Genomic DNA, 24,102 nt, shown 5'->3' on the forward strand with positions numbered 1-24,102 from the left:
TACTGTGTATTTCTCAGCAATTATCTCCAAGTCTGCGAATTTAGGATCCCTAAGTTCTTTGGAGTACAGAGATCCTTTACCAGCACCACGTTAGCGAACTCTAACATCAGACGGATGCAATCCCCACTCAATTGAAGATAGCTCGCGAAAATCCCGAGTGAGCGAGAATTTCATAGAACAGAGGAATATCTGGGTCATAAAGAATAATGGGGAGACCTGCGAGAATTTGACCTAGCGAAATTATGATTGATTGATCATCACAATATTGATCATAGAAAAGTTTGATAAAAGAATTGATTTGGCACTTTCACCAGGAATGGTAGAAAGTGTGAAACCTTTCTCTGCAAGATCTTTTTGGACGTCTTTTAAGTTTTTCTCATGTTTATGGCCACTTGGAGGAATATTTGAATATAGAGTATGGGAATGAATGAAAAGTAAGAAGATTGAAGAGGGAAGGTTTACAATAGCGGAACTTACGGAAGAACAATAGAGTTGCAGAGATGAGAGAATAAAAAGAGAAGAGAAAGTAAAAATAAAGTGGAAAGAAGAGTAAGAAGAATATATAAAGAAGATTTTTTACTCGAAGAAATAAACACCATTAAGACGAAAAGACATGAGCGGTTGAAAAGCAGCGGTTACAAAAGACGTGTCAAGAAACAGATGGAAGAAAGAATACATGTGATAAATGCAGAATATGAAGAGATGAAAACCTGCGGCATTTCTCACATCATTCTCTACTTTGCAGAGAAGATATGAGAAGAGGCAAGATGTAGGATCAGAATCTCGCAGCAATAATGCCTCAGCGAAATTATCAACAACACAATAAACAACGTCGCAGAACAATTTTAGAAGTGACATAATAAACGACGTCAGCTAAAATCATGAGAAAAATGTAATGATTCTGCGAAAATAAGAGAGTTTGCGAGATTAACATTTGTAAGGTTGCGAGAATGTCGCAAGACATATCCGAAAATAAAGGACAGATTAGCTGTCATCCACTAGGTATTTCCCTATAAATAGTCGTTCAATTGTAAAGGAAAGGGAGAGATATTTTTTGAGTAAGAAACAAGTAAATAGGAGATAGAAAATCTAGAGCAGTGGTTATTCTTGATTCCTTTATATTTTCTTGTAAGATTGTTCAAATATTCATCAATAAAATTAAGATTGTGAATCTCAAAATGAGTTGAGTGTTAATGAAATCATATGAGGGGTGTAGTGTAGGATTTCCTGCAACTACAGAAATCTTGTGTTTATTTTGATAAAAACAATTACTAGGTAAAAGTAATATAAAAACAAACTTGTAGATTAGGGTTTTAACTTACAATCAGTATGCGTACACACAAGGAGTCCGTGAACCTGATTTCCATAAGTAAACTTGGGTGATTCCAAAGATCAATTCCCAAGTTAAGAAAACCCTAATAAATCTACCACAAGAACAACTAGAATAAATCTAGAGATATCTTGTTTAAAACTTCTCAAGGATTTTTACGAGATGCCTCAAAAGAAGTTTTTCTTTCTAGTCTCTGATTTCGTCTAACAAGTGTTGGTATACGATCGGAAACTGAAATCTATCAAAACCTATGGTTTATGATCAACAACTCTTGAATGGTTTTATATCAGAAGAGAAAACCTTAGAATAGACAATAGGTGAAAAACCTAGATTACAAGTTGTATGATCAATCACGAAGATCAAATCCAACTTGGCTTTGTGATCCCTAATACAAAGACTTTTATCTCACTCTCGTTCACGAAGAACGGAAGACGTGGAAAACAACCTGCAGAGTTTACGCCAATTTTCCAAAGGGATGAAAAACTTGTAAACTCACGAACTCCTTATTTATAATGAACAATAGCTTGGAAGCTAAGCAAAGCTATTTTCCTTTTACAATACTCTCTTAAATAAGGGAGTCTTTCCTAAGTTAAAACTCTTGCCAAAATAATTAAATAAATAACTTATTTAGCAAAAAATATATTTATGTGAATAAATCACATTTTAACTTAGGCAGGAATCACACACATTTTAATATGGTAATCAAAAGTGTTTGGACCAATAGCTAACTTGCCTAGATAAGGAAGCATCACCAACTTGACCAAAAATCCCTTTTAGTCACGTATTGGGCGCAAGTTCGCGGACCACTCCAAAGCCCATGGAATGTTTCCTACTAATGAACTTAAATCACTCATAACTTTGTCGTTATAATTCGGAATAGAGTGATTCTTGGCTCATTGGATTCGCAAGCTCATTCACTATAACATGAGATCCTTTATAGGGATAAAGGTTATTATCACAAAAGTCATGAATCAAATAACCTCAAGTATATATACATAAATGTACATTTACCGTCATCAGAATTGTTCCATATAGTGGCATATATCTTGATAGATTAGAAAGGTAGAATAGAACAAGAATCCAAATTAAATCAATCACATACCTTTGATGAAGTATTTGTTGATGTCTTCTTGTAGTCTTCAATCTTCAATCTTCATCCTTTAAGAATAACTTCGATTCAACTTCTTAGACCTAATATAGTCTGAAACTATCTTTAGTATGCTAAATCAAGAATGCATTTTGGCAACTAAAATTGACAACTAACTTGACATACCAATGCTAGTGGGTTCAACCGAGCAGTGCTCTAACAGACCTTATATAGTTGTTACACCATTTCTCGTCAAAGCAATTTTCAAAGTGATTGAAACATATCATGACTTTCATCACTAGGTAAAGATAAACTTGGTCGAAGCGAAAATCTTACCAACACATATTTCGAGATATAGATAGGCGAGGTATACTCGGCTCGAAATACCAAATGTGTATAATCTAGTTTATATATATAACATACGACATTTGTCTCAAAGAGTAGAAGCTAGAATAGATAGACTTTTGAGTGACAGATAAGTTCAAGTCTCCACATACCTTTTTGTCGAGAAGTTCCACCGGTTCCTTGAGTAGATTTTCTACTTGTATCATGAATCTCCATGAAGTCCTTGAGCTCAACTACACTTACTATCCTAGTCCGAGACTTATCTATAAGAGGCTAGAAATCAAGACTTATAGTTTTGATCACTAACATTGACAAACACGCTTGAGATAGCAACGCATGCGAGTTTGACCGAGCAGTAATCTAACAATCTCCCCATTTGTCAATTTTAGTGACAAAACTATCAATACATATGGAATACAAAAAAGATAATGAAACTTTAGTAGATCCTATTCCACATGTCTAATCTTCAATATCCCTCGAAATCTTCGTCACTTCCAAGTACTCCAATGATCCCAAAGGTTGTAAGTTTAGCATCACCGTTGTTGAAGATCCGTAGCTATAACAATGAGAAAGCATCGGTCTCGATCATTGTTATACAATGTCATAGTATTATTACACAGTGTCAAAGTTCAATTGTATCACAATTTCAACAATAATACTATGGTGATATGTATCACTCCCCCTAGTCAATACTCCATGTCACATGAAAACCACTCCCCCTTACATAATGATCCGAAAACCATATGTATTTGTAGTGTGAAATACATATTAATTCTCCCCCCTTTTGTCAATAAAATTGGTAAAGGTACAAGAACGGGATCATAATGAAATTCCCGTAAGAGACATTTCATGACTGAGAGAAAGAAACACACATCATCTTATTTAGATGCAATCATATAGTCGAAGATAACAACATTCATCAAGGAGTTTTAAAGATACAAGATAATGCCTCTAAGATTCCACAGCTGCACACCCCTCAAGATATGACCATTAAGCACAAGTTCAAAAGAACTCTCCCCCATTTGATGTCATTCCCGAAAGAACAACAACGAGCGACCTTAATTTCAAGAGAAAATAAGGATTTTTGAAACACAAAAAATGACACTAACAAAACAGAAAAACAACCCTACAGAAACTGAACTGAAGTAATCTACTGGAGTTTCAAACTCAATTGCCCAAAAAACATAGATAAGCATATGGGCAAGAGTTATAGAAACGCTTAATGAACCAGAACAACACCAATAGACTGCCGCAAGTATTGAAATGTAGCAGTGTCTAATGGTTTGGTAAGAATATCAGCCAATTGTTGTTCGGAAGGCACAAATTCCATGCTTATGATACCATTTTCATAGAGATCACGAATAAAATGGTACCTTATGTCAATGTGCTTTGTTCTTGAGTGCTCAACGGGATTCTCAGTGATTCGAATCGCGCTAGAGTTATCACTGAAGATCTTCATTATTCTAGTATCAACTCCATAATCAACTAGCATTTGTTTCATCCATAGGAGTTGAGTACAGCATGATCCAACATCAATGTATTCTGCTTCACATGTAGACAGGGATTGAGAATTTTTCTTTTTGCTATGCCAAGCAACAAGATTTAGTCCTACATAGTAGAAACCCGCTGACGTACTTTTTCTGTCTTCTACACTACCTGCCCAATCAGCATCGGAATAAGCAGACAGATCAGTGTTAGTATCAAAAATGTAAGACAACCCATACCCGACAGTGTGATTAATATATCGAATGATCCTCTTTGCCGCTGTAAGATGAGACTCCTTTGGATTTTCCTGAAACCTGGCACAACAACCAACACTGAAAGAAATATCATGTCTAGTAGCTGTAAGATACAAGAGGCTTCCAATGATAGATCGATACAACTTTTGATCTACTTTTGCTCCTTTCTCATCTCTATGTAGTTTACCAGTAGTGGGCATAAGTGTCAATTTCGGAGAGCACTTATCCAGACCGAACCTTGTCACAAGGTCACGAGCATACTTCTCTTGGGATAAGTAAATTCCATCCTTATGTTGTTGAATTTGTAATCCTAGGAAGAATTTTAATTCACCAACATTGCTCATTTCAAATTCCTTAGCAAGAGAGACTTGGAAGTCTTTTGAAAAAGTTTCAGAAGTTGATCCATAGATGATATCATCTACATAGATTTGAGCAATAACAACATCTCTCCCACTCCATTTGGTAAACAAAGTTTTATCAGCTCCGCCTCTTGAAAAACCTTTTCTAATGAGAGAAGTGGTAAGTTTTTCAAACCAGGCTCTAGGTGCTTGTTTTAACCCATACAATGCCTTCTTGAGTTTTAACACATGATCTGGGAATTCAGGGTTTTTAAATCCCTTAGGTTGAGCAACATAGACTTCTTCCTTTAAAATTCCGTTAAGGAATGCGGATTTTATATCCATTTGGAACATCTTAACCTTAAGAAAACAAGCATGAGCTAACAAAAGGCGAATGGACTCAAGACGTGCCACAGGAGCAAAGGTCTCGTCAAAGTCGATTCCTTCAATATGTGAATATCCTTGAGCAACAAGTATAGCTTTGTTTATGACAATCGTGCCAAATTCATCAGACTTATTCTTGAATATCCATTTAGTACCAACAATATTGATATTGTAAGGGCAAGGTACAAGTTCCCACACATCTTCCTTTGAAATTGATTTAACTCTTCATGCATTGTATTCACCCAAAAGGGGTCGTTCAGAGCTTCATCAATATTCCTTGGTTCTACTTGTGAAAGATAACAACCAAAATTGCATATATTTTGAAGTTGTCTTCTAGTTTTAGCAGTAGAATCTCTTCCTCCAATAATACTGTTTGGATCATGATTCCTCTAAACCCATAAATGTCGTGGAGGGACACGTTCTTGTTCATCAGGAATCCCTTGATCAGTACTCTTCTCCTCGTCACTAGAAATGTCAGGATCAATAACAGTTGGGATAACTTCAAATGATTCTGGAATTTTTTTGACTTTCTCAATTGTCTCGGTAGGAGGCAATTCAGCAGGAGGATTTTCGCGATGAAAGTTACTAATGTCGTCAATGATAACATTAGCAGATTCCATCATGAATTGAGTCTGAGATTAAACACTCGAAAACCACGCCTATCAGAAGCATAGACAAGAAACATACCTTCATCACTTTTGGCGTCGAATTTCCCTTTTTGTTCTCGATCTTTCAGAATATAGCACTTACTTCCAAACACCCTGAGATAGTGTAGGTTGGGTTTCCTTCCATACCACAACTCATAAGGAGTGTTACGGGTTTTAGACCGCAAGTACACACGGTTGATCAAATAGCATGCTGTAAAAACAGCTTCTCCCCAAAATCTTAATGGTAAGTTTTTGGAGAGGAAGGGTTATCAGTTTTGGGTATGAGAGATATAAAAGTAGAGTTCATATCTTTTAGCATATGGCCATAGGTGAAGAAGTTTTGGACCATTTTGGTGACATCAACCAGTCTTTCGGCTAACTGTGTGTAAGTGTTCCGGATTTGTGAGGTTTGCTAGCTTTGTCTATTGAAAACATATTTTCAAGCCTTGATCTATTCGATCTAAAAGGAAATCAATTAGACTTATCTGTTAGAGGCATATTGGTATCAAAATTCTTCACTTAAGATGAAATAACTATTAGGCTGTAAAGGACATCGACTATGGGAATCAATTGCGCAGAGCCTTACGAGATTTAAGAGACCTAAGGAGTACGAATGCAACTAAATTGCTTGAAGGGTGAATTCAGTCTCAACCTACACTCCAATCCGAAGTATGTTAGTGTCTATTAACGGCTTAATACAGTTCGGTGTTCAAATCTAGACGAGGTCCCCAGGTTTTTCTGCAGGTTCAATTTTTCTCGTTAATAAAACTTCTGGTTCTTGTGTTTTTTCTTTTCACATTATATTGTTTTATCTTTAAAATAAGATTAACCCAAGTTGTACGTAATCAATCTTAGTACATAAGTCCATACTAATTGTAATCCATTACGAGAGTCGTTCTTGTAGAATTTGTATCTTCAAAGATAGATAACAAGTTTCGTACTTGGCAGAATTCAGATCATCTTTATTTGTATACGACTAGATTGAACTTGGGTATTTATTTTTGAGATTTTCCAAGTGCTCTTTTATACAATCAGGTTTACAGACTAAATTGTCTTGACCTTTTGGTTATACAGAGAAAAAAAAACTCTATGTACACATTGTCAAGGATCTTTAATTAGATCTACTTGCAATTGTATTAGGTTTTACCCATACAGGTTGCTAAATGAAAAAGTTGGTGGCATAGTTGGTACCCTCTCCTTTTCAAAAAAGTGTTTTGGAAAAACTTAGATTTTGTTTTTTGAGATGGTTGAATTCGAAATGAGTGATTCGGGTGACACTTCTTCCGAATTCGAACCTTCAAATCTTAGAGTAAAGTATATATTCGTCAATCGAGCCAAAATTTCCTGAAAATTAATATTTTACAACTGGATATCGGCCACCAGATCTGAAGAACAGGTAGGCGAACTTATTTGAGAATGTAGAATTTTTCTGAAAAACAGGTAGCTGAACTTAGTATTGAAGGATTTTTAGTTTTATTTGGCTATTGGTTTTCCAAAACATGTAGCCGAACTTATATTCTGAGGTATACATAGTAATGATTGGCGTGGTCGAGTCCACCATTTTTGTATCCGAACTTTCAATTTAGAATCAAAGGAAAAAGTAGAGTAGTAAGTTCTGCCAAGTATAAAAAGTAGAGTAATAAGTTCTCCAACGTATCCTTACTGCAACATATAAGTTTACAGAGAAAAGTTCGGTTATGAATAAAAAATCTCCACTTAACCGAACTCAACATACATGCGTAAAAGAAAAGTTCGGTCATAAGATATTTTTTTCAACTTAACCGAACTCAACAAACATTGCTTACAGAGAAGGATTCGGTTACGAGAATAAATTTTTTGACTTACATGAACTCAACATTTGGTCTTATAGAAAAGGGTTCATTTAGGACCAATTTTTATCTTCCTAACTGAAATGTCATTCGTGTTATTCATTTCTTAAAGTTTGGAAATACAACTAAGGTTGGAAAAAAGATCTTATAACCGGACTTGCATATGTAACTTGTATTTTCACACTATTTTGATGACTATTGTTCAAATTTAGGAATCAAAAACGAATTAAAATTAATGGGTATGTGAGAAAGTACTTGTAATTGTGCATATAGGTACAATCAGGATTGGTTAATCGATAATAAAAATTTATAAAAAGGTTTTTTTGTTAAGGATATAAAAATTTATTAATGATTTTGAGTAGATTTTTTTTTAACCAATAGAAGTATTTTATTCGTTAATGATTTTGGTTAAATTATATTTATATATATCAGACGGTTACTAAGTTAGTTAAAATTTATTTAAATTAGGTTAAAGAATAAGTTAGTCATTTCCTAACTTTAAACACCCCTGATAAGTATATATATATATATGTATGTTTAGGGTAGATGGTCTAAGCATATCATGCTCCCACAAAGAGGAATGTTGTCCGAAAATTCGTGTTTTTAAAGAAGACTCAAAAGGTGTTTGGATACCTAAAACATCAAGAGAAGGGATCCCCTCACACTTTTATTATCACACTATCTCACGCGTTGAACGTCATTTTTGCAAATAAAAACCAAATCACGACGGATTTAAAACTAACATCTTGGGGATATTTTATCATTACATAGCTCCACGTTCCATCGAAAATGAGCATATTTCGAGACGTATAATACCGCCATCTACTACTTTGATATCCATCACTCTCTATCTTTCTCGTGACTGCACCATCTTCTTGCCGTCGGTGAATCATGGATCTGGGTTTTTATGTGCATAGGTTAGAATAGGTTTGTGGGTGGGTTAATATGTTTGATGAATGTTTAGAGTCCGGATTTTTTGTTGGAATTGGGTTTGCAGGGAAGGAGATTAAACGACACTCGGATTTAGCATGAGAGATATCTCCATCACCAGTTCGAAGACGCACACAACCTGTTTGGGAGAATGTCTGAACGAGTTCTTCATTAAATCATGAGTCAGACTCATTGAGAATGGGTTAACTGGGCCTTGTAAAACGATTTTAGGGGCTTAAATGTCTTTACCGTGGTTGATTTGTCGCCATGTGTGCGCTAACTGATGTTAGCCATTTTTCAATAGAACGACAAAAAAGATCGAGGTATGGGAATTTAATATATGTTGGAAGAAAACCTGGAGCATTTTATTAATTGGATTTCCCCGTAAGCCAATGCAAGTCCCTCTTTGGTGATCTTCCGCAAACTTCATGGTAACTCACAACAATGCGGGCCATGTGACAGATATTATAACTAAAATGACCAATATTTTTTTATCTATAACAACACTTACATGAAATTGTTTTTAAAGTTATTTTTAAGACAAAAAACTGCCAATTTAATGTATTATATCTCTTAGCCAATATGTTCATCGATTCTAATTAAAATAATATATTTTTGGGATTTCAGCGATATTTTGACAACATGGAATTTGTCATAGCGCCTATAAGAAATCAATTAGTAGAAAAACTAATGTCTTTCTATATAAGGGGCAGTTTTAATTATAATTAATGGTCAATATTCCCATTTAAAATCTATGTATTGTACTAACATGGAATTTAATAAAATCAGATGAATTTATTGTTACACCTATGTAAAACAAATTAAAGGAAGCAGGAACTAACTCCTCTAGCCTATCTTTGTACGGACCTTTCTGGAATTCTTTGTGGAAGCTAGAAGGGAGTATCACAAAAAATTAAGTTTTTCTTATGAAAATGTTTATGTAAGGGATTATCAACTAATTCCAAACTATGTGGAATATTTAAGTATGTAATCTTTTATGCACTTTTTATTATGAAGAGGAAAAAACGGTCGAACATATTTTCTTTCATTGTTATTATGCTAAAATTGTCTGGGCATTAGCTCCAAACCCCTTACAAATCCAGTTCAGTATCTTTACCAAACTTGTAGATGTATGTAAATATTTGATGCAAAATCCAAGAGATGAAATATCCATAGAACCGGCCTTAATTAAACTGTGGTTTATATGGAAATAAAGATGTAATAAGGTTTTTGAGAAAAAAAAAATCATCGTTGCCCTTAGAAATTCAAAGGCATGTGCAATTTTAGTGTAAGAAAAATCCTTCTAGGATAGAACATGGATACGAAAATAGAATAAAGAATACCTCCTTGATTGCTCCGGAAAGGCACAAACATAAAATCAATGTTGATGCAACATGAATTTCAGAAAATCACCTTCAAGCTATGCTTCAATAGGCTTAGCAGAACTGTGGTTTATAGGCATCAATAAGCTTTGCTTTGCATCAATGTTGTTTTGAAAAAGGAAAAGCAGAACCAACTACAACAACAGAAGTTTTTAGGTTTACTTCAAGCAACAACTTGGGCTAAGGAGAAGAATATGAATAATTTCAGTATTGAAGAGGAGTATAATTTGTTAGCATTTTAGAAGAAGTGGATAAAGTAACCAAATCTTATCAAAACGTTTTGGGTTTTCATTTCATCAATAGATCTGGTAATGCGTTTGGCTGATACTCTGGCTAAAAAGGCTAAGTATTTTAACTATAATCTTTATTGGGAAGGCACTCACCTTTTGGGTAATGTGCAAAAACTTTCCATAGATAAATCTAATATTAGAAAAAATAATCACCTACCTTCCCGTATTAAATGGCTCTACTATTGCTATTGATGCAAGGGTTTGTTAACTTGTATATCCGTATACATGTTAAAGTTCATTAAAACAACTATTTTTTGCATTGGAAACAAGATTTGTTTGTTTTATTGCGTTAAAAACAATGATTCCTTGCATTGGGAAAATGATGTGTTGTTTTTCATGCAAGAAAAACCAATTTCTAGTAGAATAAGATAAAAAAAAACACAATTTCCAATGAAATAAAGTAACTCTTTGTTAAACCTTAACATGTATACCGATATACAAGTTAACGAAAACCTCGATGTAATTCCAGGTCGGCCACGGCTGCTTATCCTTAACGAAATTTTATTTACAAAAAGGTATAAAATTCGGAGTAAATCATGCACATGATCAACTTGCATGATCAACCAAAACAGATCACTGAAACCTAGTGCGCATCAAGAATAAACTATATACATATATAGTTGCCACTTGCCAGAGTTATAGCAATAAATAAAGCCTAGTGCATTATTTATTAGATTCAAGGAGTCAAACTCTACAAAAACACTTGCTTTAATTTCTTCTGCTTACTTCATTATCCATCCATTTTATATATTCAAAGTTATCCCCGTAATCAAAGAGATATGTTATAGACAAGGAAGAAAAAAATAGAGACAAAGAAAAAGGTAGAGAAACATAGGAGGAGTTAACAGAAACGATAACGAACATGTTGTTTTCATTCATTCTGATTACTCTGAGTATTTTGTGTTATTATCTTTACGAAGCTCTATGGTTAAAGCCCGAGAAGCTCAGAAATAAGCTGAGAAATCAAGGAATCGTGGGACCACCACCATCATTTTTATCCGGTAATGTTTCTGATATGATGAGAATCAAGTCAATGGCTGCTGTGTCTTCTAATAATCAAAGTTCATCATCATTATCTTTCACAGATGATTATATGACTTCACTATTTCCTCATTTTGAGCAGTGGAGAAAGGAGTATGGTATGTTTTCAAACCCCTAAAATGGGCCTGGGCTTTACTTGAAAATAGGGATCCTTTTATTTTATGTCAAAATCCTTTTTTACTTTTTTCTGAAAACATTTTTTCTTCTTCCATTTGACATGTAGGTACAATATTTACGTATGCAACTGGTAATGTTCAACATTTGTATGTGGGAGACCCTAATTTAGTTAAGGAAATAAGTCTATGTCAAACATGGGCATTAGGTAAGCCTTTGTATCTGCATAAAGAAATTGGTCCTTTATTTGGGAATGGAGTTGTAAGGTCTAATGGGCAAATTTGGGCACACCAGAGAAAAACCATTGCACCAGAATTCTTCACTGACAAGGTCAAGGTAATGTGATTTATTCGAGTCCGATTTTGTGCACATTTTAAAGTGACATTTTAACCTCATATTTTAAACATGTCAAAGTATGTAGTTATGTAGGAGTTATGTAGTGTTAAACATGTCAAATTAACAGAATGTGCACCAAAATGGACTCGATTTATTCTATCATTTTAGCTACATTCAGATTTTGATCAGTTTGGTGCATTAGTATGGTATCATGGCATGGGGACTGATTTGTATATTTGTAGGGTATGGTGGGGATAATGGTGGACTCTACTGTGCCAGTGTTGAGATTATGGGAGGATGAAATTGCAAAGCAGGGAGGCATTGCTGAGCTAAGAGTCGATATTGATCTGACAAACATATCAGCAGATATAATCTCAAAAGCATGTTTTGGGAGTTCTTATTCCAAAGGAAGAGTGATATTTTCAAAGCTTAGAGAACTTGTAAAGGCTATGTCTCAAACCGGCTTACTTGTTAAAATTCCTGCTCTCAGGTAAGAGTGATTTTTGTAGGCCCTATAAAACTTGTGAAACACTGAAAATGTGAAGTGATCTTATAATTTTTGATTTTGCAAGATATCTTCCAACAAAAAACAACAGAGAAGTTTGGAGACTAGTGAAAGAAATTCGAAAACTAATCTTAAATGTTGCGAAAAATCGAAGACAAGAATCCATTCCAGAGAGGGACCTGTTACACATGATTCTTGAGGGTGCTAATAATCTTGGGGAAGAAACTGCAAATGATTTCATTGTAGACAACTGCAAGAACATATACATTGCTGGTCACGAAACGGTTGCATCTGTTGCTACGTGGGCATTGTTGTTTCTTGCTTCACATCCACAATGGCAAACTCTCGCTCGAGAAGAGGTGTTACAACTGGTTCCCGAAGGATGTCTTCCGGATGCAGAAATGTTGCACAAGATGAAGATAGTAAGTTTTTTTTTTTTGACATTCCCCTATAGCAACTATGTTGTTCGACTAATCTTTTCTACTATCTGACAGAATTTTCCAAATGCAGTTAACCATGGTGGTTCAAGAAACATTGCGCCTTATGCCTCCAACATCGCTAATCGCAAGGGAGGTGTTTGAAGATGTGCAATTTGGAGACATCATCAATATCCCTAAAGGCATCAATTTTTGGATTCCAATATCTACACTTCACAGAAACCTGGAGATTTGGGGGCCTGATGCAAACGAGTTTAAACCAGAGAGGTTTGCTAATGGCATATTAGGTGCAACCAAGGTACCACATGCATACATACCGTTTGGGCTCGGACCTCGTACGTGTTTGGGACAAAAATTTGCTATAGCTGAGCTGAAGATAATGATATCGCTTATACTTGTGAAATTCTGTTTCTCTTTATCTCCTAATTATAAACATTCTCCTGCATTTACTATTGTCATTGTTCCTAAACATGGATTGCAGCTACTAGTAAAGAAATTTAGCAGGAATTGCAAAGAATAGTACCTTTTCTATACCGGGTTTTATTCTTGGTTATGCATTAATTTGATGTACTGTCAGTTTGTTCTACACAAATTTAAAGCTCAGCTCTTTTTTTTCTTGCTGGAAGTTATTATGAAGTTCAGTTCTAACGTCTACTCCAGTAATCTCTCTTATTCTGCATTTAGAATGTGACTTGTGACCAGGAACCACCCTGAAGCATAAGTGTCACCTTATAGAAAACTAGCTAGCTAATTTTGACGCGGCTACAGAGGATCTGGCCTTCACCTGGCATAGCGGGCATGTCACCATCCACTCAAACTTGGAAATAAATAGATGCTTTCACTGATTCGATTATTTCGGCACTCGGTCATCAAAGTGGTTGGTTCATTTTTTATGCTCCATCTAGTCTTGTTGACTTTGATTTTAAATTCTTCATTACCTGATACCATTCCCATTACCATAAATATTAATACAAAACCTGCCATCCAGAGTGAAACAGGACATAGAGAAGAGAGGACAGAAGTTTCTTTAATCAATGGAGGTGACTACGAAAATACTGTTATCAGTGGTTTTGATTTTTCTAAGTATTTTGTGTCTCCATATCTACATCAATTTATGGTTGAAGCCTGAGAAAATTAGAAAGAAGCTGAGAAACCAAGGAATCAAGGGCCCAACACCATCTTTTCTATCGGGTAATGTTACGGAGATGATGAGAATCAAATCAGCGGCAACTTCCGAGATGAAACTTGTCACAGATGATTATATGCCTTGTTTGTTTCCACATCTTGAGCAGTGGAGAAAGGAGTACGGTATGTTTTCAATTCCCTCATATTTTTTCCGATGATTAGTTGCCTAACTCCAAAAGATTGCTCTTTCAAAATTTATAGGTCCAACATTTATGTATGAAACTGGAACTTTGCAACATTTGTACGTCGGAGACCCAAATTTGGTAAAGGATATAAGCCTCTGCGACACATTGGCTTTAGGTAAGCCAACGTATCGAAACAAAGAACTTGCGCCTCTTTTCGGTCTCGGAGTGGTAAAGACTAACGGGCATATTTGGGCTCACCAAAGAAAAATCATGGCACCAGAGTTCTTCATCGACAAAGTTAAGGTAATTAAAACCGTCGAATCCCATCCCTTTTTAGGACTTTGCAAAAATTTCCATCAAATATCTGTGCTAATGGCCAATGAGATTGCAAATTTAGACTGGCCATGATGGGCAAGTAAATACTGATCCACAGGACCACTTATCTTACTGTAGGGCATGGTGGGGTTGATGGTGAAATCTGCAATGCCAGTGATGAGATCATGGGAGGATGAAATTGTAAAGCATGGAGGGATTGCAGAGATAAGAGTTGATGAAGGTCTGAGAAACTTATCAGCAGATGTAATCTCAAGAGCTTGCTTTGGGAGTTCTTACTCCCAGGGAACAGTAATATTTTCAAAGCTTGAAGAACTTATAAAAGCACTGTACAACACAAGTTCACTGGTTCAAATTCCTGCCCACAGGTAAATTTCTTTTTCTCTTATGGCGCTTTTGCGCACAATGCACAATGTCGTTAAATAGCAAATTCATGTAAGTTTCACTTTGCTAGATTTCTTCCAACCAAAAGAAATAGACAAGTGTGGAGACTAGAAAAAGAAATCCGAAAATTAATCCTAGATGTAATAAAGAAAGGAAAACAACAAGCTAAAGGAGATATAAGACTGCTGCAAATGATTCTAGAGAGTGATGATGAGCATCTTGGACAAGAAACAGCTAAAAATTTCATTGTTGACAACTGCAAGAGCATTTATGTGGCGGGTCACGAAACTGTGGCATCTGCTGCTACTTGGACATTGATGTTTCTTTCTTCACATCCAGAATGGCAAACTCGTGCTCGAGATGAGGTATTAGAAAACATTCCCGAGGGATCTCTTCCGCACGCAGATATGTTGCATAAGATGAAGATAGTAAGTCATCACATGATACTCACTCTTTCTGAGGAATGATAAACCCCCAGCTATCTATTTTTTTTTACATTTTGTGACGCATGAATGCAGTTGACAATGGTGATTCAAGAAACATTACGTCTGCTTCCTCCAACAACTCTAGTTTCTAGGGAGGCCTTTGAAGACCTGAAATTTGGAGACATCATCACTATACCAAAAGGAACCAATTTTTGGATTCCAATATCTACAGTACACCGGATTCCGGAAATTTGGGGACCAGATGCTGATAAATTTAATCCAGAGCGATTTGCGCACGGTGTCTTTGGTGCTTGTAAGATCCCACAAGCATACATTCCGTTTGGCACCGGATCTCGCACATGTTTGGGTCAAAAATTTGCCATGGTAGAGCTGAAAATTGTTTTATCACTCATGCTCTCGAAATTCAGCTTCTCTCTGTCTCCTAGTTATAGACATTCTCCTGCATTTAGTATTGTCATTGTACCTAAACATGGAATGCATCTACTAGTAGAGAAATTAAGCACGAAAGGATTGCGCTAATAGCAGAATAAAGACAACTGGAAATTTGTGAGCTCTGAATTATTTTGGCAGACCCTATTTTAATATGTTTCACTAGTGAAAATGGAATTTATACAACTAACATTTGAAAAATATTTGAGCTCGAGGAACGTCGATACTTTGGAGAAATGGTGAACGTACCCGCAAATTCCATTAGAAAACCTATCTGGATCAAATTCGCGTGCATCTGGACCCCAAATTTTTGGGTCCTGGTGTAGTTTTATTATTGGAATCCAAATATTGATTCATTTTGGAACCTGCATATATGAAAATGTGATATCTTGAAATGCCTCCCTTGTCACAAATACTGCCGGAGGATATAACCGCCATGCTTCGTGAATGACTATTGTCAACTGCAATTAAAACGAAATTGTTGACAAGATATATGGTTTTATGTCTGGAATCTCATTTCTTGGAATGTAACAAGTGATCTTTATATTTGGCTCACCAAACAATCTTTTTTGGTAGCACTCTGGCACATTGCTTGAGAATATCAGCAACTCAGACTATGCTTCTGGGATCTTTTTTTCAGAAGTTTTGGTCCATTTATTGGTGGTTGCCGCTCTTGTAGCTGTTGCACTTGCCTCCAGTCTCCAGCATGCTCTCTTCACTGGTTAGGCAACCTGCATCGCTTTTGTTCTTCTGTCTGGAGACCCTCGAGTGGCAGCTGCCTGTATCATCAAAAGTTGGGCTTTTGCGTACCTTGTTGCTACTCTAAATTGGCTCCTCATTCTTCCAAATCTCACATCTCTCGTTTTTTGAAGCTTGCAGCTCGCTAGAAGAAATCCTTGAATGACTTGACATCTGGCTTCTTGAAGCTTGCAGCTCGCATTGGTTTTTCAGGGAGGCTCCGACCTTTCAGACGTTCTTGACTTGTGGGATGGCTTTACATTCTTAGGCAGAGGAGATGACTCTTGGTGTGACTGCACCGAATGTCTATGTGCTTGGTGTAGATACCTGGAAAATGCCAAAGGATGACGTCAGCATGAGCATCAGCAGAGCAGCTGATGTGTGAGAAGACCACCAACAGTCCAACACCTCTTGGGGTGACCCTCACTAAGGAGGACAGAAGAGATGTCCCTTTATCCTGGGAAGGACTGTGAAGTAGCACTCCCCCCTTAGTGGAGTACACATGCATGGTAAAGGAGAAGGAAGCTTCTAGAGAAAGGCAGGAAGGACACATATACGACTATTAGAAGAGAGGCTTACTAAAACAAGATAGAAAAGGACACACAATCAACTTTTCACTTCCTACGAAATGTCTATAAAAGGGGGTCTTCTCTCGACTGACGGACTCGGTGGTTATCTTGTGAAAAACTGTGTTCTATTTTCTGGAGAAAGTGTCTATATCTTACTTTATTTGTACCCTGTACATCCTGTACCACGTACATATTGGCGACCACAGTGGGAGACTTGGTCACAAGATTAGCGCATAGTTCGTCACATGTGTTGAAACGTGGCGGTGTCTAGAGGCTTGGTGGGGATATCATCCAATTGTTGTTCTGATGGCACAAACTCTATGTTGACAATACCATTTTTAAAGAGATCTCTTATAAAGTGGTATCTTATGTCAACGTCTTTGGTTCTTGAGTGCTCAACGGGATTCTCAGTAATTTGAATCACACTTGAGTTGTCACAAAAGATTTTAATTGTTTCATCCATAAAAGTTGAGGACAACACGAACCTACAGCAATGTATTCGCTTCACATGTTGATGGGGATTGTGAATTTTGTTTCTTGTTATGCCAAGCAACAAGATTTAATCCTATGTGGTAGAATCCTCCTGATGTACTTTTTCTATCTTCTACACAACCTTCCCAGTCTGTATCAGAATATGTTGTAAGATCCGTGTTAGTATCAAAAGTATAAGAGATGTCATAACCGATAGTGTATTGTACATTTTTCTTGAGAAATGTAGATTCCATCCTTATGTTTTTGAATTTGTAGACCCAAAAAAAATATTAACTCTCCAACATATTGCTTATCTTGAATTCCTTACTAAGAGAAATTTCAAATTCTTTGGCAAGTTTCTCGGATGTAGATCCATAGATTATGTCGTCTACATAGATTTGAGCAATAACGACGTCCTTTCCACTCCATATGGTAAACAATGCCTTATCTGCTCCACCTCTTGAGAACCCTTTTTTAAGAAGCGAAGTAGCAGTAAGTTTTTCATACCATGCTCGAGGTGCTTGTTTTAATCTATATAATGCCTTTTTGAGTCTGGACTTTCAAAACCTTTAGGTTGAGCAACGTAGACTTCTTCCTTTAGTCACTCATTTACGAATGCAGATTTTACGTCCATTTTGAGAACCTACATTTATCAAAACCAAAACAACACTTGAAAACGTAAGTTGTTATTTTATTCTTCTTTGTTCAATTTTCAAGACAAACACATAAGACTTCGTTCAATCAATTTAATTTTCCATTAAATTAATGGATTTAATGGATTCAGTAAAGTTGTTAAATGCTAAGCTATGTCATTTATTCAGACACTTTGTCAATTCATAACAAAATTAACAAAAAATATTAGACTTACCCATGTTTTCCTTCACCATAAAGTTAGACTCTCCCATTTTTTCCTTCCCCATCACCAATCTGCTTCAATTTTTCGAAACAATCCATGCTTCAAGAAACTGATCTTAATGCACGAGTTCCCTTGGTTCGTGCCTCGCGTATCCGCTTATCCGGTCGTTCTGATAAACTTTACGAGTTTCCTCAGTTCGTGCCCTGCCAATCCGCTTATCGAGGTCATTCCGATAAGTTGCACCAGTATTCTCAGTTCGTGCTCTGCCAATCCGCTTATCGGGGTCATTCCGAAAAGTTGCGCGAGTTTTGGTTTTGGTCTTGATAACTAATGGGTGCAAAAGTGACAAATTAACACAAATACCTTGTGTATAGGAACCGGCCTTATACAGTCAATTACCTTAGTGAAAAGACGAGGGTACCCAAATACACCACAATCTTTTAATTTCAACCTGTAAGTCCGATACCAAGTATGATCGTCTATGGACAGTAGTCGAGACAATACGACAACAAGGTATACACTTGATAATAGTTACGGTATTAAAAGTGATTGACTATAAGATCAGTATCAAGTGTCTTGGATTAACATACTAGTGTATTTACTTTATTATAATAAACAATTATAATGCGGAAGTAAAGTAAATAACACAAACAAGATTTTTTTAATGAGGAAACCGCAAATGCAGAAAAAACACGGGACCTAGTCCAGTTTTGAATACTCTCGGAATTAAGCCGCTATACAAAGAACAAAATCCAACTTCGTATAGTTGAGACCAAGTAAACTACCTTTAGTTACTTAGTTTCCTCAGTATCCATGCGTCTTCGACCTTTTGGTCATGCACGTTAATCTCAAGACAGAAATCACTATCTCAAGTTGCTTTACTCCTTTTGATCGTTTTCCAAACAACAAAGGAATGAAACTTATTGGTACGATTCTTGCTTTGGGTGCAAGAGGTCCCAAGTTCGTTTCGTTTCTTGGAATTACCCTTGCTTACTTTGTGACTGCTTATTGTTCATTTTCAATCATATTTTTTGTTTTATAACATATGGGTGTATACTTTGAAGGACATAATTCTGCAAAGTAGAAGGATAACTAAACTTTTTTTTCTTAATCAGTAAAGAATTTGGAGTTCACAGGTTTCGAACTCAAACCACTAGTATTATCTCATCCAATGACTTTACCACCGTACAATAATGACATCAACAAAGGGACAATAGAACTTGGTAGATCGCCTAAAGCTTCTTTAATAGAATATATGTGAAAATAAATGTCTAAATCCGCATAGGATATATACTCATTTTTTCCTAAAATTATTTTCCAACCCCAACTTCTTAAATCAATGTGAAGATGACATGACTTAAATTTTGTTAGATATTGTCAAGGTGACTGTCTAGTTTTAGACATTCACCTTGAGGATGTGAAGCTATCCCAGTAGGATTTTGCTTACTAGAATTAATTCTAATATTTTACATAACCATTTTAGCTCTAATAAAATCTTAAAATTGCTAAAAAGAGAAAAACGTTTGATTAAAAAATCACCACGAACAACACTATTGGAGATGAATTAATTTTATCACCTAAACTTGAGGAAAGATTGGAAGAATGTCTTGTTTATATTGCCACCCAGAAAATACATACAACAACCACTGGAGAAGCTCTAAACGGGTGCACAAATGTTGAGAATATTCACTGATTATACATGATTGAACCAATAACCAATTAATTGCTAGTATAAAATTGGTAACCGTAAATTATATTTATGAGGGTTCGTATTTTCTGTGCCAAAGGAATGGTGAACCACCTGTGCCACACCAATAACGTGACGACACTTGTCTCTGTTATTGTAGCAGCACAAATGGTTGCAGTTTCCTTATTTCACTCATCTAGGTTAGGAAACACGAATCAAAATGTGATTTCGGTTACAAAATTTGGAGAAGATAAATGAAATAATGTCTAATTATCTTAATCTTTAGTATGTATAAAAATATGGAAAATAGACTTCGTTCATAACCCCAAGGAAAAAATAAACACATACAATATCAACTGGTTGCATCACTTTTCATTATATCTTTCATTTTTGATCCAGAAATTTAGCTTATGGAAGAAAAATTTCGACATGACTAATTAATTACACATTCGTTATTAGGCACTCTTAGTGTCTAGTAAAGACATGATTAGCAACTGAAAAGGGTGTTTTACGCAGTAAGTAAGATGAATGTGTTGTCTCCCCTGCTCCCCTTAAGCATTTGTGCGTTATTGGTAACACACCAGATGGATTAAGGTGCCTACTCGTAACCTCATATCACCATTATCTACCACTAGTGTGCAGTGGGATTGATCTTTTTCGTCTTTGATTCCATGTTGCTTTGCACTTCAAAGAGTTGGGTCATTGAACATTGCTACTGAAAATAGAATTGGTCATTAGAATTAGCTTCCTGCAGAGAGAGTTTTTACGGTGCTTAGCTTGTGCCAAGTATAGAAGCTGTTTTTAGATGAGTTAATTATGATGTTAGTTCAAATGAATATGTGTATATCTATAAAGTCCGCGCTATATCTAATGTGCGACATTTATATAATTTGGAAAAACAAATGGAACTACAAAGTACAAACATGACAAGGCAGCGAACAGTTGAACAACCTACGTCCCCGCAACTACCAATGAGTGCAGAAGCAGTATATTGATGCACTGACATTCTGTCTTTCAATTGATAAGATAATTTAGAAAGATAAATTGTTATATTTATGCTTTTGAATACAAAAATTTAAGATTTTGGATTATACATTCCACACTTATATATATTGATGTATTGTCTACATTCTTTTCGTGCACTAGAGATTGCAATAGGTAAATCAAATTTGTGAATGAAACTAAAAGTTTGTCGCACTACCAAACGCAGATCCTTTGTGCCCAAAAACCTGTGTTCCCTCTGTACCCACCATTCACATAATGACACATGTCTTACCTTGTTTAACCATTCCAAACTCTATATATTCATTCCGTATATATCTCATCTTCCTGAAAAGGAAAGGGTAATAATATCTAAAGATTTGATCTTTGATTCTTCGTCGTCTTTTTTTTTATCCTCATCTACATATCTACACCATGCATAATCACAAGCACACTTCACAATAATATAAATACATCTAAATGATCTAGTACCACGAATAAATACATACATCGATAGATTTAAAGTGAACTTTGTATTTAAAAAATACTTCTAACAAATTGTTAAATCCATAATGAAAATGTATACAGTAACTAGTCTGTACCTAATTTCTTCTTAATAAACTTAATAACAAATGTAATCAGAGCATATCTTGATCATCATCGAATCAGTCCATCAAAAACAGATCGTTTTCTAACCAGTCGTACTGTTTCCATGGATATCCAATTGTTGCAAGTGAAGTGCAAATAAGTCCTTTACTTTTTGAAAATCTTTCTGTAATTAACGGAGATGAACAAGGAAATAATATATGGACCATGTTATAGCTAAACAAGGAAACATACGCGTCGAAAGCTGATTAGTGGGTACAGAGGGCACAGGGTTATTTGGGGACAAGCGATATGCACCCAAGAAAATAAATCAATCTGATAAACATAAATAAAAAGATTCGTGTTTCCTATCCCAGATGAGTGAAATAAGGAAACTGCAACCGTTTGTGCTGCTACAAATAACAGAGACAGGTGTCGTCACGTTATTGGTGTGGCACAGGTGGCTCACCATCCCTTTGGCGGGTCCAGATCCCCTGTGACTGAAAAGTGCCTGTCTCTTTGTCCCGACCAATAGCAGAGCGACACGTGGTTATATTAAAGTTGATTTATAAGTTAAATTTTAATTAAGGGTCCGGATCATAGGAAGATCATTCAGAACCTCAGTTTCATCACTTAGAACTTGATTATCACCACAATTGGAAGTATTTGTTTGATCATTCATACTAGATTTTAATGTAATATCTAATGACAATCGTAAGCAAGACTTAGAAAATAATCATAAACAAAAAAAAACTTCTTTACGATTAAGAAATAAAGAAGAAGATTCAGTTTTACCAGAAATAAAATTTGGAATCAAATAAAAAAAAAAGAAGAAAACGTGGTAGATAAATCCGGTAAGTTGCATAAGAAAATACGTACGTGTTTCCTTAGATATCTAAACCTCTACGCCGTATAGTTTATTTAGGCTGAAAAGGATGCCACCTCATCAATATAGATTGTCGTAGGATGAACTGCAATCGACGGTTTGAAAATTGTGTGTAACCAGTGCGTCAAAGTTGTGAGTCCCATGATCCGGACCCATAAACACCTTTGATTGAAAAACTGAAACACCTTTGATGATCATCAAATATTCATATATATATTCTCTATGACTAAAATTTAGCTATATGAATATATAATGTGATGATCATGAGGATTTAGATGATTAACTAACATTTCGTAAATTCTATGGTTCGGGTAAAAAACAATCAAACTTAGTGATCTCATATTAATCTCTTTTTAAAACCTGATTTGAGATATAATCTAAAATCTCTTTTTTAGATCTGATTTGAGATATGTTGGTCTCCAAACATGAGTGAAAACAATCTCAACATGATCCGCATATCACGAAATTCACCAGGATGAAGAACTCTCGTCAAATAATAACAGTGAAGTTACATCAGAGTTTCCCAATTAAAATCTAATCTAATCCGTAAAGTAATCACCTAGATCTTGACTAACAGTCACAAGATAATCAACTTATAGGAAATTTTTTTCCAACCGATGACAAAATTTCCAAGAATCAGACTTCTTTCTTTATGATATTTTTTTCCAAAGTAACAGTCGAAACTCGAAAGTACTTGGTCTTTCAATTTGAAGAGACGATGACCAACTTTGGAAAGAGTATATATACTTCCCAACAATGTCTTTTATCCTCAATTAACTAAAATTTAATTCAAAATTATTTTTAGTATAACCACGTGTCACTCTGCCATTGGTCGGGACAGAGGGACATGAACATTTTGGTCACAGAGGATCTGGACCCTCCTTTGGCACACAAAATACGGACCATATTTCTGATCGAAAAAAAATTAAAACGGTAAATCATATGGAAAGTTTTAGTATTTGAGTGAGATTATATTTACAGGGGGTTAGTCGTGGGAGAGTTCGAGAGATTTTAATGTATTTAGGTTTTCTCCTGTTAGTCCTGAGGGAGTTTGAGGGAGTTTCTCCAAATCTCTGTTAGTCGTGGGGGAGTTTAGAGGAGTCTCCTAAACTCTCTAGAAAACACCTGTTAGTCGCTGGGGAGTTTAAAAAAAGCTCTTGAACTCCCTGTTAGTCATAAAACCCTACAATACTAGGGAGTTGGTTGCTTTGGCGAGTTCGAAGGAGTTTTTAGTGTATTTTGGTCTCACAAAAAATCTCTCAAAAGAGTAGAGATTTCGGAAGGAGTTTGGTGCGTAGAAAACCATAGGAGAAAGAAGAGGAAACGTTTTTTTCCAGGTATGTTTTTTTTCTTCTTTGATCTCCATGATTGTTTATAATAGTTTGATTTGTGTACTATTTTGATTGTTTTTCATATCTTTGATCTCCATGATTGTTTATTTTGATTGTGTGTATAGTTTTTTTTTTGTGGGTACTCTCTCTCTGTCAAAACCCTAATTTGTGGTTCAAAAGATCTTGGTAAGAAATTGCATGATTTGATTATAATGATATCTTTAAATTCAACCGTTGGAATATGATGAAATTGGAGTATGTCGTAGTTTACCTTGTTATAGAAGTACAGTAAAATTTTCACGCGGATCAGGTCACGTTTGCTACTGCAAAGCTTGCACAAATATGACTATGGTCTGCTGAGT

The 24,102-nt window shown here is 35.6% G+C and overlaps 2 protein-coding genes across 3 annotated transcripts; both read left to right on the forward strand.

Annotated features, from left to right (window-relative positions):
* The first annotated feature begins 11,051 nt into the window (after positions 1-11,051).
* LOC113309230 (cytochrome P450 714C2-like) lies at positions 11,052-13,310 on the forward strand. 2 transcript variants are annotated; one of them, XM_026557638.1, is made up of 6 exons: positions 11,052-11,302; positions 11,387-11,440; positions 11,566-11,792; positions 12,035-12,282; positions 12,365-12,719; positions 12,808-13,310. In XM_026557638.1, exons 1-6 carry the CDS (start codon positions 11,164-11,166, stop codon positions 13,252-13,254), a joined length of 1,470 nt encoding a protein of 489 aa, XP_026413423.1. In that variant the 5' UTR covers positions 11,052-11,163; the 3' UTR covers positions 13,255-13,310. The 2 variants fall into 2 exon arrangements, with proteins under 2 accessions (XP_026413423.1, XP_026413422.1); XM_026557637.1 differs by having other exon boundaries at positions 11,052-11,440.
* Positions 13,311-13,455: 145 nt separating this feature from the next.
* On the forward strand, positions 13,456-15,742 carry LOC113309231 (cytochrome P450 714C2-like). The gene is made up of 6 exons (XM_026557639.1): positions 13,456-13,611; positions 13,723-14,042; positions 14,121-14,347; positions 14,498-14,745; positions 14,832-15,189; positions 15,280-15,742. The coding sequence occupies exons 2-6, from the start codon at positions 13,769-13,771 to the stop codon at positions 15,724-15,726; spliced, it is 1,554 nt and encodes a 517-aa protein (XP_026413424.1). The 5' UTR covers positions 13,456-13,611; positions 13,723-13,768; the 3' UTR covers positions 15,727-15,742.
* Positions 15,743-24,102: the final 8,360 nt, after the last annotated feature.

This window comes from Papaver somniferum, chromosome 9 (genome assembly GCF_003573695.1).
Source record: "Papaver somniferum cultivar HN1 chromosome 9, ASM357369v1, whole genome shotgun sequence".
Taxonomy (NCBI): domain Eukaryota; kingdom Viridiplantae; phylum Streptophyta; class Magnoliopsida; order Ranunculales; family Papaveraceae; genus Papaver; species Papaver somniferum.